Below are 17,590 nucleotides of genomic sequence, written 5' to 3' on the forward strand. Positions count from 1 at the left end.
CGCCCTTATTATTAAAAACGCCCTCATTTTTTACAATAAAGTACGAGATTACCCTTTATAAATATATTGACACCCTCCCCTCTTCATCCTTACTCAACATTACACACAAGTATGGTTTTGCTCGTCGAAATTATAATTAATAATATAATAAAAATTAAATGAACAAATTATATACTAAAATAATTTAACAAATAATTATACGCTAACAGATAATTTCTAAAATAATTATAAACTAACAAATAATTTCTAAAATAATTATATACTAAAAAATAATTTCTAAGATTACTAACACTCATTTATGAAATAATTTGACACATCCATTCTTAAATAACAAAAAAAAATAAAATAACAACTTTAACATTAATTCTTAATTAACACTAATTTTTAACAATAATATGCTATAATATTTAACATTAATATTTATTTTGAAAAATTAATAAACGGCAACAATCAACGACATAATATTTTTCACATTAATATCTATTCTGAAAAAAAAAATTAATTCAAAATTCCCTTGCACAAGATTGCTTGGCTACCATAGCCACCGCGCACGGATTTTTCTTGGCGGTCATGGTCACAAAGCAGATGTGGTGCTTGGCTACCATTTTGGCGTGGTAGCCAATGGTAGCCAAGCACCATATCTGCTTGGCTACCATGGTTACCACACGATTTTAATGCACGTAGTATACAAATATGACAATAGTAATTACTACCTTCGTTTCATAAAAATCTTTACGGTTACTATTTGTATAAAAATTAAGACAAAATTAGAAATGTAGATTGAATATAATAAAATATGGATAAAGTAAGAGAAATGTGTAAAAAAGTGGTTGGCTGTAAGGAAAAAAAAAAGAATAAAGTAAGAGAAAATGAGTGGGAAAACGTAAATATTGTAGGGTAAGGTAGTAAATTTTCATGTTCAAAAATAGAATAAAGATTGCAAAAAACATTATGAAATAAACTAAAGTGTAAAGATCATTTTGAATCGGAGGTAGTATAGCCCTAAACCCTAACTACATAACCCTATACAATTACACGGAGGATAATTAATACACTTGCTATGATTACAAGATTGCTAAATTGTTGTCTAATTAACATAATGATCATGTTTGACAACTAGCTGTTAGCTGTTAATCGTTTAGTATATTCTAATAATGTATGTTAGGTAACATTGCTTCTGGAGTTAATGTTTTTTATTTATTTTAGAACTCTTGTATTAATGATGATGATACATGTAGACTTCACTATAGTTGTGATATTTGTTTAAGCAGATGATTGTAGCCTAACAGTTTGTGGTCTCAGTTTGTTAAGGATTGCAACTATACTCGTACTGTTTATTTTAAGGTATGATTTTATTCGGTCGGCTATTCTCGTATCTTTTTCATGGGACATTTAACTTGCTAGTCACGTGAATATGTGACCCAAATGAGTCGAATGACCCAAACATTAATATGTTTGTCTCTGGGCAGAAAAAGAAGATTTGTTGCATTGTAGCTTCATAGGAATCATAAATAAAAACATGTAAAATATTAGTAGAAATAGATATTTTAGGGCCCCTTCTTTTATGTTGAAAAGCCTACTTGAACTCCTTTCAAATTCTAAACATACAACGCTTCTGTTGATTCCTGGATTTTGATGATGATAAGCTTATACTCTACTGATTGTTGAAATAAAGAATGACAGGAGCAAGTCACTATAAGATAGGACAAGTACACAACGAGGCAAGCTGTGAAGCAACAAGGAAATTAAGTCCAATATTATGAAGAGTACAAGTCTAAAGCGTATGGACAGATTAAATCATGGGCCAAGGAGTATGAAGCCCAGCAAGTCAAATAGAGTCCAGAAAGGTATAAGACCAGTAGATACAAATATAGTTTAGTATGGGAACATAATATTTCATAGAGTCCTAAATCAGTTTGTTTTATAAAAGATAAGTGTCGATATACAAAATTGATTTTACTATTTTACTTAAGGTTAAACTCTTAAACGTTTTGAGTTAATTCACAACTCTCAAATCCGTAAAGATTGATTTTATCTAAACGCGTTTTAAAGATGTTATTTGCGAAAATCTATCTTTTGAAAAGAGTCCCAAATTGTGTTGAATTAGAATCTAGGGTAAACTCTTAGTTTCTTATATATACACCTTAAGTTCTCTGCGAAAGTTTTTATCAGACTTATTTACATTAACCGGAAGCTTTAAGGTATTGCCCTTAAAGTCTTAATCTTTAAAGAGTCTGTTCCTGTTCCCATATAGAGCAGTATTTGTTACGTGGTCTTATATCTTGTATTAGTATTAGTTTTATATTTCTTTGTTTCAATCTAAAGTGTTGAGTTATTGTATGATAAGCCTGAGTCAGGCTTACTTGAGCAAGAGAGAAGATCTCACAAGAGATATGTGAGGAGAAGCAGTTGAGGGACTGTTTCTATAAGGGAAGGAACAACGTGGGGTTGTTCCTGGTCATCTGTAGTCAGAGGCGACTAACAGATTGTGGTCCGAGTAAATTAGGCTTGTAAAGAAACTGAGTTGTTTTGCCTAACTAGTGAATGTGTTTAAGTCACCAAAGGGGCCGTGGTTTTTTCCTCTCTATTGGGCCTAGAGAGTTTTCCACGCTAAATCTCGCTTGCATATTTTACTGTTTCTTTTCCTAGTAGGTTAATTTTTGTAAAACCGTAAAATATCAATTCACCCACCCTCTTGAGGAACTCTGTGAAACTAACAATTGGTATCAGAGCCAGAACCCTTAAACTGCAGGTAATTCTGTCGGGAAAAACGATTCTGAAGCTATGAACACCACTGAGAAACTCGAAGAGGGATACTCAACACAACGACCTCCAATGTTTAGTGGCAAATACTATTCTTATTGGAGAAACAGGATGGAGATCTTTATCAAGGCTGAGAACTATCAAGTATGGAGAGTCATTGAAGTTGGAGACTTCCAAGTCACTAAGCTAAACACCTCTGGTGAAATCGTTCCTAAACCGATTGCTGAATTTGACAAAGCCGACTACGAAAAACTCGAGCTTAATGCCATGGCTGTCAAAATTCTTCACTGTGGACTAGGTCCAAACGAGCACAATAGAGTAATGGGATGCAAGATTGCGAAGCAAATTTGGGATCTGCTCCAAGTTACTCATGAAGGAACAAACGAAGTCAAAAGATCAAAGATTGATCTTTTAATGCACCAGTATGAGTTGTTCACCATGAAGCCTTCTGAAACAATTCAAGACATGATCACCCGCTTCACTAACATCATCAATGAATTGAACTCTCTTGGCAAAATCATAACCCCTGAGGAACAAGTTAGAAAGGTTCTAAGAAGTCTTCCACAGGATCTCTGGATGGCCAAGGTAACTGCTCTTCAGGAAACTAAAGACTTCACCAAGTTTAACCTGGAACAACTAGCTGGATCCCTCCTGACTCATGAACTGCAACTAAATGCACGCCCTTCAGAGAATAACAAAAATAGGGCTCTCGCTCTAAAAACTGAAAATGATGAAAACTCTGAAGAGGATGTGGAAACAGCCCTATTTGCTAGGAGATTCAGAAGAATGTTCAGAAACTATAAAGATGGAGATCACAGAGGCAAACCTAACCAGAAATTCTCCAAAACTGATACTGGATGCCATAAGTGTGGAAACTTGGAACATCGCATTAGGGAATGTCCCCTCTGGGATCAAGAACGAGGAAAAGGAAAGGAAACAACCAAAGACAGATTCAAAGATAACATGAACTCATTCTCCAAAACTGAGGTGAGAAAGGCCATGATTACTGCATGGGGAGACACTTCTTCGGATGAGGAACAGGAACAACCCAACGAAGAAACAGCTCACCTGTGCCTTGTAGCTGAACATGAAGAAGATGGATCTGACTCAGAATCTGAAAAATTCCAGGCAAGTCTCGCTCAAATTAAAAATAAACTTGAATCTCTTTCCAAATTAGAATTGTTTGACCTACTTTCCTGTCTCACTAGTGATTATGAGGATCTAAAAGAAAAATTAGATTCTGATAAAGAACACCAGACTACCATAAAGGAACTTACTGATGAGCTAGAATGGACAAAAAATACTAACATAGATATAGACAATCGGTTCTTTAACCTCTTTGATCAGAACCTCCACATAAAAGAAATCTGTGAATCCTTGCGAAGTGAAAACACCTGGCTAAAACAAGAATTGATTGATCTAGAAGTAGCCAAGACTAAAAGCCTTTACAAAGGTGAACTAGGAAGAACTCAACTGGAACTAGTCAAGATTCACCAAGAAAAGACCAACCTAGAAGATGAACTAGCTAGAAAGACTAGACACAGAATAGAAGGAACACCTAAATGGATAGAAGAAGCTAGAACCAAACGCACAGAAGGACTAGGTTTCAATTATAAGAAACGTCACCCTAGAAAGACTAGAGTAGATCTCTACAGTGACATAGTATGCTCCTTCTGTGGTCTAATTGGTCATTACAGAAACTCATGTCCCAAAAACCAAAGAGGCTTGGAAAAGAACATAGAACACACCAGAACTAAATGGGTAAAGAAAAGCGATTTGATTCCAAGCAAGGAACCCAAGCTATGCTGGGTTCCTAAAAACTCTAACTAAAAATTCTCATGCAGGTCGAAGTGAGGGGGAACAACACATGGTATCTAGACAGCGGTTGTTCCAAGCACATGACAGGAGACAGAAACAGATTTCTCTCACTCACGACCTATGAAGGTGGAACTGTGACTTTTGGCGATAATAAAAAAGGTAACATCATTGGGATTGGTAAGGTCGGTAAGTCAAAGTCTCACTCCATCGATAATGTATTTTTAGTTGAAGGTCTAGGACATAGCTTGTTAAGCATCTCTCAATTCTGTGACAAAGGAAATTATGCTAAATTCTTCTCGAATAAATGTCTGATTATCAACAGTAACACTGATACAGTGATCTTAGAGGGACAGAGGAAAGGGAACACATATGTGGTTAACCTTAACTCTGTTCCTCACTCCAATCTGACCTGTCTCAGTGTTATTGAAGATGATCCATTATTGTGGCATAAAAGATTTGGTCATGCTAGTTTCTCTCTAATGAACAAGTTGAATTCAAAAAATTTAGTCACAGGTCTTCCGAATACCAAGTTCGCAAAATTATCAGTATGTGATGCCTGTATCAAAGGAAAACCAGTAAGGACCTCCTTCAAGTCTAAGGGAATAATCAGTACAACAAGACCACTGGAGCTGATCCACATGGATTTATGCGGACCAATGAGAACTCAAAGCAGAAGTGGAAAAAGATATGTGCTCGTAATTGTAGATGACTTCTCAAGGTACACATGGGTAATTTTCCTAGCCAGCAAGGAAGAAACATTTGAAGAATTCGTGGCATTTGCCTCTAGGGTCCAACGACAAAGCAATCACAAACTGGTCCACATCAGATCAGATCATGGTACTGAATTCCAAAACAAGAAATTTGATGACCTATGTAAAGAATCAGGAATAGATCATAACTTCTCTTCACCTAAAACTCCTCAACAGAATGGTGTGGTAGAAAGAAAGAATCGAACTCTTGAAGACATGACAAGGACAATGCTGATTGCTAGTGGACTTCCAAAAAGTTTCTGGGCCGAAGCTCTAAACACAGCATGCTATGTGCTCAATCGAGTGTTAATTAGAGCAATCAAAAACAAAACCCCATATGAATTATATAGAGGAAGAAAACCCTCTATAACACATCTCAGAATCTTTGGATGCAAGTGTTTCGTCCATAACAATAGAAAAGATCAACTGGGAAAATTTGATGCACGAAGTGATGAAGCTATATTCTTGGCATATGCTTCAAACAGCAAAGCATATCGAGTATTCAACAAAAGGACCATGTGCATGGAAGAAAGCATACATATTATATTTGATGAAACTGACTCCCAAAAACTCTGTTACAGGTACAACCCCTGACGGAAACTTCGAACTAGGACTCACAAGAGAAACTGAAGACGAAGAAGTAAGAAGGACTTCTCAAATAGAAGAACAGGCTCAGGATGTTGAAACACCTGAAGGAGGCACAGTTGAAGTGGAACAAACGCAAACTGAGGATCATACGGAACCAAATGCTCAAGTAGAACAACATGCTGAAGAAGCCACTACACCATTCCAACCCAGACCTTGGAAACATCAAAGCTCACATCCACTTGACCAAATAATTAGTGATCTTGGACGAGGAACAACAACGAGATCACAACTTAAAAACTTTTGCGCTTTTTATGCTTATTTATCAATGATTGAACCTAAAAATTATAAAGAGGCACTAACTGACTCTGATTGGATCATTGCCATGCAGGAGGAACTCAATGAATTCGAAAGGAATAAAGTATGGCACCCACACCTTTAGCCAACAGAGTAATAGGTCTAAAGTGGGTATTCCGAAACAAACAAGACGAGCATGCAACCATTACTAGGAACAAAGCCAGATTGGTCGTCAAAGGGTACAATCAGCAAGAAGGGATAGATTTTGAAGAGACATTTGCTCCAGTTGCCAGAATGGAAGCAATACGCATACTTATAGCGTTTGCATCATACATGGGGTTCAAACTCTATCAAATGGATGTAAAATGTGCGTTCCTAAACGGACATCTCAAGGAAGAAGTCTACGTGGAACAACCACCAGGATTTGAAGATCCAGAATACCCCTCACATGTGTACAAGCTGGACAAAGCACTATATGGATTAAAACAAGCTCCAAGAGCATGGTATGAACGACTCTCTCACTTCCTACTAGACAATAAATTCAATCGAGGTAAAGTTGATAGAACCCTGTTCCTTAAGTCAAGAAATACAAACATACTAATTGTTCAAATTTATGTTGATGATATTATATTTGGTGCTACTAACGAAGATCTTTGCAAGGGATTCTCTGACTTAATGCAGCAAGAATTTCAAATGAGCATGATGGGAGAACTTAACTTCTTCCTAGGTCTTCAAATCAAACAAACGGAACAAGGCATCATGATACATCAACAGAAATACATAAAGGATCTCATCAAGAAATATGGAATGGAGTCTGCTAAAAGCAATCACACACCAATGGGAACAACTACAAGACTAGATGAGGATCAAGAAGGTAAAAGTGTTGATCAAACAAGATACAGAGGTATGATAGGCTATTTACTTTATCTCACAGCAAGCAGACCAGACATTGCATTCAGTGTAGGTGTCTGTGCCCGCTTTCAATCTAATCCAAAGGAATCCCATCTCACAGCAGTCAAAAGAATTCTAAGATACCTAAAAGGAACAGATGACTTATGCCTATGGTACCCTAACTATGATCACTTTGATCTCAATGGATACACAGATGCTGACTATGCAGGTGATTTAGTAAACAGAAAAAGCACATCAGGGATGGTGCAATTCCTAGGAGCATGTGCAGTCTCCTGGGCTTCCAAGAAACAAAACACTGTGGCATTATCCACAACAGAAGCCGAATATGTAGCTGCTGCTTCATGCTGTTCCCAAATGCTATGGATCAAACAACAACTTAGAGACTTTGGTATGAAATTAAAATGTGTTCCTATCCTGTGTGACAACACTAGTGCCATCTGCATATCAAAAGATCCAGTCCACCACTCAAGAGTCAAACACATTCACATTCGGCATCACTTTCTAAAAGACTATGTGGAAAAGGAACTGGTCAAACTTGAATTCTGTCCCACAGAAGATCAAGTAGCTGACATCTTGACCAAACCACTTAACAGGGACAGACATGACAATCTAAGGTTAGAACTTGGTATGATACGAATACAATGATAACTGTTGCCCTTACTTACTTTCTAACTTCACTGGATATTATTAAAAAAAATAAAAAAAAATTATTATTATCATTACGTTTATTTTTTTTCTGCTTTTATTTATGAAAATTTTCTTGAATGGACTAACAATCAGACTCAGATTGCAAAATCCAGCTGTGTGCATTACCACAGCCACGTCTGCACACTATTAAGGTAATCGCACTTGTTTCCAATACTTGCTTTCAATTCGAGGTCTAAGTGGGAATACTAAAAATGAATTGAAAGCATTTAATTTGATTCATCGAATCTTACAAAACCCGGTGCATGCATTACTATTCCATTTTTATTCACTCAAACACGCTTCCCACACTCCGATTCCCAACACAAAAACTCTTCCCATTCCAATCATTCCGCCTATAAAATTCTCGGAACATCCCCTCCTTCTTATCAAATCCCCAATTTTTAAAATTCAAAAAAATTAACTTATCTATCCTAGTAAATCGCAACAGCCTTCCCTATAAAATCATGACCCTCTACAAACTTCAATTCCCAAACCCTACAAATTCATCTTCTCCCTCTACACCCATCATCACCGTCATACCTCTTCAAACCATTCATCCAGAAACAATGCCTCCCAAACAACCAACTCCCAAACCATCAGCCACAAAATCAACTGCAAAACTCACCACCAAACGAAAGCTGGTCTTGAAGAAGGAAGTCGCTGCTTTGACTCAGGGGGAACCTCATCTTCCAGTTGAGAAGAAGGTAAAACTCGAACCCACAAAGTTTTTCTATTTTCCCCCCGATCGTATGCTCCCTGGTCTTAGCATAGATTTTGGTTGGTGTCGAGAAGTAGGGTTTGTAGAGTTGTTGGAGTCGATCGAGTCTCAAGGTTGGACTTATCTTTTTGAGGTTTGTTCTAAAGCTTGCATGTATCCAGAAGCATTGGGGGAATTTTGCTCAAACTTTGTCAATCAAAAGGGGGTTTGTAGTTCTGAGGTTAATGGGAAGCAATTTAGCTTCGATGCTGAGAAATTGGGGTCTTGGTTCAAAGTCCCTGTGTTAGGAGAGGAAGTCTATCACAAGGGTAAGGGTCCAATTGAGCTCGGGGGTGCAACAATGAAGGAAGTTTACTCTTATTTTGGTGGTCAAGGTAAGCACCCAAAAGCTCTCAACCAGTCTGTCCTCACTCCATTTCAAAAAGTCCTTTTTAATGTGGTACGAAGGGGTCTTGTTCCGCGTCATGACAAACGTGCTTTGGCAAGCAGGTTAGATCTGATCTACATTTTTCTCCTAGAATCCCAACGCCAAATAAACTTTCCTGTTGTTTTATTTCCCATCTCACTCACTCCATCTCCCAGAACAATATGATTGGGTATGGGTCTCTTCTTACCTTCATCATGAGAAAGGTTGGGGTTGACCTTACTCGTTACACAGCTGAACCTCTTACTCCAGCCCATATTCTTAACAAAGCTTGCTTGAATGGGATCAGCTTGAGTGTAGTTGATGGAGTCGTCTGTGTTGGTAAGACAAATGTGGAAGATACTACACCTCGGGAAGAAGAAGGAGAAGAAGACGTAGATGATGAGGAGGAATTTTCTGAGGAAGAGGGAGAAGTGGCCTTTCCCTGTCAAGAAGAAGAGGGTCAGTCCGAGGATGTGTCTCACAATGCGGGTCCAAAACAACAAAGTCCAAAACCATCCGCCTCACCTATCCAACAGCCTCATCTCTCCCCTGTGTCCACTCAGCCTATTCGCCGTAGCAGCCGTCTCACCAGTTCCTCCAAGGGAGTACCTCCGGTGTATCGGGTTGAGGATTCTGACTCGGACAAGGAAGGGGAAACTCAGTCTGCTGCTCCCTCACCAGCTGGCTCAATTCAGCTCCTAATGACCAAGGTAGATTAACTGCAGCTAGACAATGTTGTTCTGCTGTCTGCTGTCACATCTTTATAGGAGCTGATACATAAGATGCAGCAGGACCAGGCTGAGTTCTTCAATGACATGACGGAGCGCCTAGCTGACATGGTGATAGAAGAGGTGGCTCATGCTGATGATGCTGCACCCCAACCCTGATCCTGCTACCACCTGTGATTACCCCACCCCTTATATTTCTGCTATCTCACAAACAATTTTATCTTTGCCTGCTCTCTAAACAATTTTTTTGGTTGGTTTTGATGCGCCAAGTTTATGACTAATGATCATTAGTGCGCTTTTCCTACGTTCTGATAGTTGACCCACATTGACTTGTAGGATTGTTTGCTTGTATTGTGCTCTTTGTTGCGTTTTCCTTGTTTTGCTTGCAGGGGTGCGGTCAAACTCGTTGACCGACTTGAGCTGCATGATGTCTATCTGATTGGAAGGGTAACATAATTCACATATGTTCTTTCTTCTGCTTCGAGAAACCATTTTTCCCTTGCACCCTTTTTGATAATTCCAAAGGGGGAAGATATTAAGAGAGGCAACTTGTGTTCAAAACTATTGGTATCTATACATAGGTTCGACACCTCAGTGACTCTTTTGTGCCTGGCTAAGATTGATCTTGGTACTTGACTGTCAGGTTACATGTTCCATTCCTCAGTCATTCATATATATTTTAGTTTTATTAAGTTGTAAGGTTGTCATCATCAAAAAGGGGGAAATTGTTGATTCCTGGGTTTTGATGATGATAAGCTTACACTCTACTGATTTTTGAAATAAAGAATGACAGGAGCAAGTCACTATAAGCTAGGACAAGTACACAACGAGGCAAGCTCTGAAGCAACAAGGAAATTAAGTCCAACATTATGAAGAGTACAAGTCTAAAACGTATGGACAGATTAAATCATGGGCCAAGGAGTATGAAGCCCAGCAAGTCAAAGAGTCCAGAAAGGTATAAGATCAGTAGATACAAATATAGCTTAGTATGGGAACAGAATATTTCATAGAGTCCTAAATCAGTTTGTTTTATAAAAGATAAGTGTCGATATACAAAACTGATTTTACTATTTTACTTAAGGTTAAACTCTTAAACGTTTTGAGTTAATTCACAACTCTCAAATCCGTAAAGATTGATTTTATCTAAACGCGTTTTAAAGATGTTATTTGCGAAAATCTATCTTTTGAAAAGAGTCCCAAATTGTGTTGAATTAGAATCTAGGGTAAACTCTTAGTTTCTTATATATACACCTTAAGTTCTCTGCGAAAGTTTTTATCAGACTTATTTACATTAACCGGAAGCTTTAAGGTATTACCCTTAAAGTCTTAATCTTTAAAGAGTCTGTTCCTGTTCCCATATAGAGAAGTATTTGTTACGTGGTCTTATATCTTGTATTAGTATTAGTTTAATATTTCTTTGTTTCAATCTAAAGTGTTGAGTTATTGTATGATAAGCCTGAGTCAGGCTTACTTGAGCAAGAGAGAAGATCTCACAAGAGATATGTGAGGAGAAGCAGTTGAGGGACTGTTTCTATAAGGGAAGGAACAACGAGGGGTTGTTCCTGGTCATTTGTAGTCAGAGGCGACTAACAGATTGTGGCCCGAGTAGATTAGGATTGTAAAGAAACTGAGTTGTTTTGCCTAACTAGTAAATGTGTTTAAGTCCCCAAAGGGGCCGTGGTTTTTTCCTCTCTATTGGGCCTAGAGAGTTTTCCACGCTAAATCTCGCTTGCATATTTTACTGTTTCTGTTCCTAGTAGGTTAATTTTTGTAAAACCGTAAAATATCAATTCATCCCCCCTCTTGAGGAACTCTGTGAAACTAACAGCTTCATTTTCCTCATTTTTGTATGCTCTTTCATACTCAAAGGTACATTTTTATTTACCATAGGAAGGAGGGTGGGACTCGTGGGAGACCTCAGAGTAGTTGGCCGCCCGCCAACCTTTTACGATTAACCGAAAGGTTGAGCCCGTTGAGGGTTAGAGTTGAGCATGTGGAAGGTCAGCTCGTGTCAAGACTTGGCCAAGAATTAGTTGTATCGTGACGAGCTGCTAGCTCGTTAGACCTAATCAAATGCATGATGAGCCGGCACCGCCCACACTAAACTTTTTCCACCCATTATGTGGAACTAGACCGATTTTTATTAAACCTGCTACAGCGGGCTTGTCTAGCTAGGTCAAATTTATAACTAAATTTAAGTTTTCTTTGCTACTCATAACCTCTTTAAAAATGTTTAAAATTGAATCGCGCAAGCCTAAAAATCTGCTCATTCTGAGACATTTTTCGGATCAGACTGCATGTGATCAGGTGTATAGCTCATGTCTCTCTTTCACAAATTAAGCTAACTAGCAATTTGGCCCGTGCAATGCACGAGAGCAATTTATAAAGAGTTAAAATAACTTACATTGCTTGACATACAACAATTTTTAGGTATTATGAAATTTTAAATTATTTATGTAAATTCATAAATTTTGTTTATAGTAAAATATAAATAAATAACATTTAAGGTTATTACTAAATTAATCTAAATAATATTTAGAGAAAATAATCAACAATCGTGATAATATACTGTACAATATAATATATATGATAAAAACAAATGATTATTAAAATAATCATAATAAACATGGAAGAAAATTGAGATTTGGCCATAAAAAATTAAATAAGATACACGTGACACATAACATAAAACACACACACCACTAGTGGAAAAAGGGTCATTTGCATCGCACTTTTAAGCACATTTGCGTCGCACATCGTGCGTGGAAAAAGCTCTCGACGCAAATGACTAAAAGTCATTTGCGTCGCACATTTGTGCGACGCAAATGAACCTTATTTGCGTCGCACAATTAGCTAATGTGCGACGCAAATAACTTTTCAGGCATGGTGCTGAAAAGTCATTTGCAACGCACATTAGCTAAATGTGCGACGCAAATAAGGTTCATTTGCGTCGCACATTTAGCTAATGTGCGTTGCAAATGACTTTTCAGCACCATGCCTGAAAAGTTATTTGCGTCGCACATTAGCTAAATGTGCGACGCAAATGACTTTTAGGCGCAAAAAAAAAAGTCATTTGCCACGCACAATAGCTTAATGTGCGACGCAAATGACAATTTTAGCGCCAAAAAATTAAGTCATTTGCCTCGCACATTGAGCTAACGTGCGTTGCAAATGACTTATTTTTTAAAAAAAAAAATTCGTTTTTTAATATTTTAGTTGGAAATTCCGACATGATCGTCTTTGAAATTAGACGCTTCATTCCCAATACCGGGAATACATTTAAAATTAATACCTGTCACTAAACTTTACAACGTAATTAACGTTCCCAATAAAAGGCAATTAAATTCGTCATAGATCGATCAACCAACATGTTACAACAAACATAAAATTATTACAACAAAGGTACGTAGCTAGCTAGAGATCAAGTTCATATTACAAATTAAGCTAAAAATTCGACATTGTTCATGAAGTAATCTGCCCAAAAATCTTTCACCTCATTAATCTCCTCCGGTGAATAAGGCAATGTTCTTGAAAAATCCTAAAAAAGTGTAAATAATTCAATTTATCAACGATTGATCAATATAATAGTTTTGTGTACTTCAATTTATTATATAAAGTACGTAGTTTATGAGAACATACCTTAGTAAGATCTTGACTATTACCATGATTCATTATTATGTCGTACATAAAACGCATGACGTAGTAGCCACAATCTAGTGATCCCGGTTGTTGAGCACACTAAATGCATTAAAATAAATAACACAAGTAAAATTTCTATCACATTGTATGTTATAATTTTGAAAAACTTATTTCTTAGGTAAATAATAAACTAATTATATATATATATATATATATATATACCTGTGCTGGAATCCATGTTAATTTAGTTCCCTTAGATTGTCCACCTAGTCTCTTGTAACTCCGAAAAGCACTACACATTCGATAAAATATGCAATTATATATACTTTGTTTACACATGTAAATGCAAAGAATATTTTACATGTAAGTGCAATTATATACTTTGTTTACATGTAAATTTGTCATTTGCGTCACATGTTCAGAATGGCGTGGTAAATGCGGGGATGCAAATAAGCCTTTTTCCACTAGTGCACATACCTCGGGAAAAATGTATGATGATATTTTTTTGTTGAAAATGATGATGATATAGAGTTGATGGTGTTGTGATATGATGGAATTGTTGATATTTTGATTTATTTATAAGGAGTGCAAGGAAGATGAGAGGTTGATGGCTTAGTTTGATTAGATGTTTAGTTTTCTCTTTTTTGTAGTTAAGGATTTAAAAAGACTATTAACTTATACAAAGTAAGTATTAGTGTTTAATGTTTATTGTTATTGTTATTGTTATTGTTATGGAATATTAGTTGATTAATATAATTTAAGTTATGATTAAGTTATGATTATTTATTGTATGTTTATGTTATGTGTGTCTTTTGAGTTGTTTATTAATTTATTTAGTTAATTTTTTAATTTTAATAAGTGTGTCTTTTGAATTTTCTCTATTTTAATTATAAAAAATGTAAAAAAAAGGTAGATTGATGAGATGATGACACTTGTCATTTTGTCACCTATGATTACAATTTTTAAATATTAGGTATAGATTTACGACTCGTCCCACATGCAGTGCGACTCGTACAATGTCATCGGGCTCCCTACTAATTTTAGACGTTTTTATTAATCGGTTAAAAATAAGCGGATCCACGTGCGAGCCAGACTATCGTGCTCATGCTGCCAAGCTTGTGCTAAATTTCAAAATAATGTCTATGCATGGCCAATTTAATACGTGGGTCTTTTAATTATAGTTCATGGTTATCTCGCCTTAAAAAAATATCTACTTCGTAATTGGTCTATATTCAGATTGGTAAATTTTGTTTGAGAAAAGATTATAATCGGAACTCATATGTTCATATCGTAATCGACCTATCCAGATCATAACTGCTTTTTCCAGGTCTCCAGATCATGTTCAAATCATAATTCATATGCCCAAATCAAAATCGATATGTTGAGATCATGTCCATATCAGAACCGATCTGTCCGGATTAGAATTGATATGTCTAGATCATGTCAAATCAAAACCGATCTATTCAGATTATGTTTAGACCATAACCCCTATCTACAAGACGGAACTGATATATCAAGATTATGTCAAGGTAAGAAACCATATATTCAAAACAAAATTGATATGTTCGGATCAAGTCAAGATCATAGCCCATATATTTAGATTAAAACTGATCTTTCTAGATTAGATCAAACTAACCATATGTCCAGATTAGAACTGATCTATCCAGATCATAACCGATATATATGTGCAGAAGATATCCAGATCATAGTCAATATGTTTAGATCATGTCTAGACCAGAACCCTATGTTTTTTTTTATCATAACCGATCTATCTAGATCATGTTCAGGTCTATCTAATATAAGGAATAGTTAAATAATGAGTAAAGTCAAATAAATATATAATGTGTAATTTTAATAACAATATTATAAATTTGAATAACATTTATTTTACATGTAAATTGTTTAGTAATAATAATTATAGATTTTTATTTAAATCTTAATTTTAAAAAATCAGATCAGGTCAGATCAGATCAGATCAAAAAAAAGTTCAGAATAGAACAATAAAAATAAGTTCAGATCGATCAGATTAGAAAAAATAAGTTCATATCTCGAGAAATAAGGTGAACTACACATGTCCTTAGTTTCTGTGTTTATACGGAGTACTGCATGACCCTGTGGTGGCCTACATTTGAAGGGAAAGCGTGATATGTCATATGTGTGATTGTATGATCGTTACACAATAAAAACCAGACAAATATAGAGTTAGCTCAAATAGTAAGCAGTTTGATATCTCTTAAAGTAGGTCTCAGATTCGAGACGTACTAGTCGTATGCAGAAATTCTTGTTGGGAGACTTACACAATAAACAAAGTGTGTGACCTGGGTCAGATCTGGATGTAGTCAAAGCAAAGCTCTAGTGAACCGCATGTGCAAAAAAAAAAACATTGTTAAAACCTGTATAAAGAATTATATAATCGGATCGAGTCTGAAAAGCTACTCATTCAATTGTTAGATATTTTTCGCGCCAGACTTCATATGATCAGGCCTATAGCTCATGTCTCTCTTTCACAAATTAAGCTAATACACGACTCGTCCCACATGTTGTGCGACTTGTGCAGTGCATTACCGAGATCCCTAATAATTTTAGGTGTTTTTATTAATCAGTTAAAAGAAGCGGACTGACATACGGGCTAAACTATCGTGCTTATGCCGCCGAGCTTGTGCTAAATTTTGAAATAATGTCTATGCATGGCCAATTTATTACGTAAGTAGGTCTTTTAATCATACGAGTATATAGTTCATGGTTATGTTACCTAAAAAAATATCTACTTGGTAATCAGTCTATATTCCATTTGGTCAAATTTGTTTGAGCAGAGATTTTTAATCCAAATTGTTTTGTGCTTGTCAATGAGTACAATGGTCCCTTTTGTTTTTAAATGTGTGTGTGTTTTTGTCATGACAAGTTGTTGTGGGAAAGGCCGTTTTTGTTTGTTTTTATAAGAAATACATTCACTTAATTTCTACGTTTATACTCCGTAATAACCTCGTAGTCTTTGAGGTGGCTTATAATTTGAAGGGAAAACGTGATATATGTGATATTGTGATTGTATGGTCATTACACAATAAAAACCAGGTGTGAATTTTACTATTAACACATATGGAGTAATACGTACAAGAAGTCAAGTATAAGTAGGGGGGGGTTTCACTGATCGAAATTCGGATCGGACTGGACCGATAGAAACCGGATCGAATACCGATTTTTGGATAATTTAATTTAGATTCGGAGACTGGACTTGTTACACTTGAATTGAACACATACTGAATTACCGGTCCAAACTCTTACCGAATCGGTTTTGACAGATAATAGACCTATCACTATTCTTTTTTTCTTCCACAAATACGGTAAAAATAAACAAGTATATATAGAAAAATAATTGTTTAACGCTTTTTTTAAAAGATAAAATAAAAAATCTCATAATATACTAATATTTCCAACGTATTAAAAGAGGAAATTAACTTTTTAAATAGTTCAACTACTCAAGAATATAAGGGAAACTTTGTCTTATTTCCATGTGAGACTTTTCTCACCTTTCACTTTCCCTCTTTTTTCCTAACAAGAATTCCCAACACAAGAGTCTACCTCTACATGACCATTACCGTAACTTATACATAAGGCAAAATAGAAAATATCTGCTTACACATTTGATTTACACGTTGTGTCATACTTCGTATATGGCTATTGGAAAGCCAATCAAGCAACAGACTACGTAGCAGCTTGTGATCACTACATTTTGTATCAAGTTATTGACCATGTTCGATAGTAATTTATGTTCCCAAATTCTTATTTGAGACTGTCCTCACCATCAACTGATGGTGAGACCAGTTCACACTTGCGAATTTAGGTATGTTACTTTTATAGTTTAGACATGTTACTTTTTTTTATATATAATTTTAGAGGAGACACTTTTTTTAGTTTAGGTATGTTACTTCTATAGTTTATACATGTTACTTTTTTTATACGGAGTAGTTTTAGGGGAGATACCTTCTTAGTTTAGGTATGTTACTTCTATAGTTTAGACATGTTACTTTTTTTTTATATAATTTTCGAGAAAGTACTTTTTTTAGTTTAGGTATGTAATTCTATCAAAAGGTCTTGCGCGAACTAGGTGCACAATAAATTTATTGTACACCAAGATAACTTTTACCCATTTTTTTGTAACTTTAACCTAGTTTTGATTAACTTTTATATTAGTAAAAAAACGTTGATAGATAAACATTTTAAAGAGTTAAATGATTAATTTTATACATTATTAGTGATTTTGAAGAAATAAGTTTTATTAAAATGAAAA

The 17,590-nt window shown here is 35.8% G+C and overlaps 1 protein-coding gene across 1 annotated transcript; it reads left to right on the forward strand.

Moving 5' to 3' along the window:
- Positions 1-2,784: 2,784 nt before the first annotated feature.
- On the forward strand, positions 2,785-6,320 carry LOC130462962 (uncharacterized). The gene is made up of 4 exons (XM_056831959.1): positions 2,785-4,524; positions 4,608-5,814; positions 5,912-6,172; positions 6,307-6,320. Exons 1-4 carry the CDS (start codon positions 2,785-2,787, stop codon positions 6,318-6,320), a joined length of 3,222 nt encoding a protein of 1,073 aa, XP_056687937.1.
- The last annotated feature ends 11,270 nt before the right edge of the window (positions 6,321-17,590 follow it).

This window comes from Spinacia oleracea, chromosome 6 (assembly GCF_020520425.1).
Source record: "Spinacia oleracea cultivar Varoflay chromosome 6, BTI_SOV_V1, whole genome shotgun sequence".
Classification (NCBI taxonomy): domain Eukaryota; kingdom Viridiplantae; phylum Streptophyta; class Magnoliopsida; order Caryophyllales; family Amaranthaceae; genus Spinacia; species Spinacia oleracea.

What these genes read in the sequence shown, in the direction of transcription:
- LOC130462962 (XM_056831959.1), top strand. Translation starts at nt 2,785, where the DNA reads ATGAACACCACTGAGAAACTCGAAGAGGGATACTCAACACAACGACCT. An exon ending in AACACACCAGAACTAAATGG is followed by an intron (nt 4,525 to 4,607) that starts GTAAAGAAAAGC and finishes ATTCTCATGCAG; the next exon opens with GTCGAAGTGAGGGGGAACAA. An exon ending in CTTGGCATATGCTTCAAACA is followed by an intron (nt 5,815 to 5,911) that starts GCAAAGCATATC and finishes ACTCTGTTACAG; the next exon opens with GTACAACCCCTGACGGAAAC.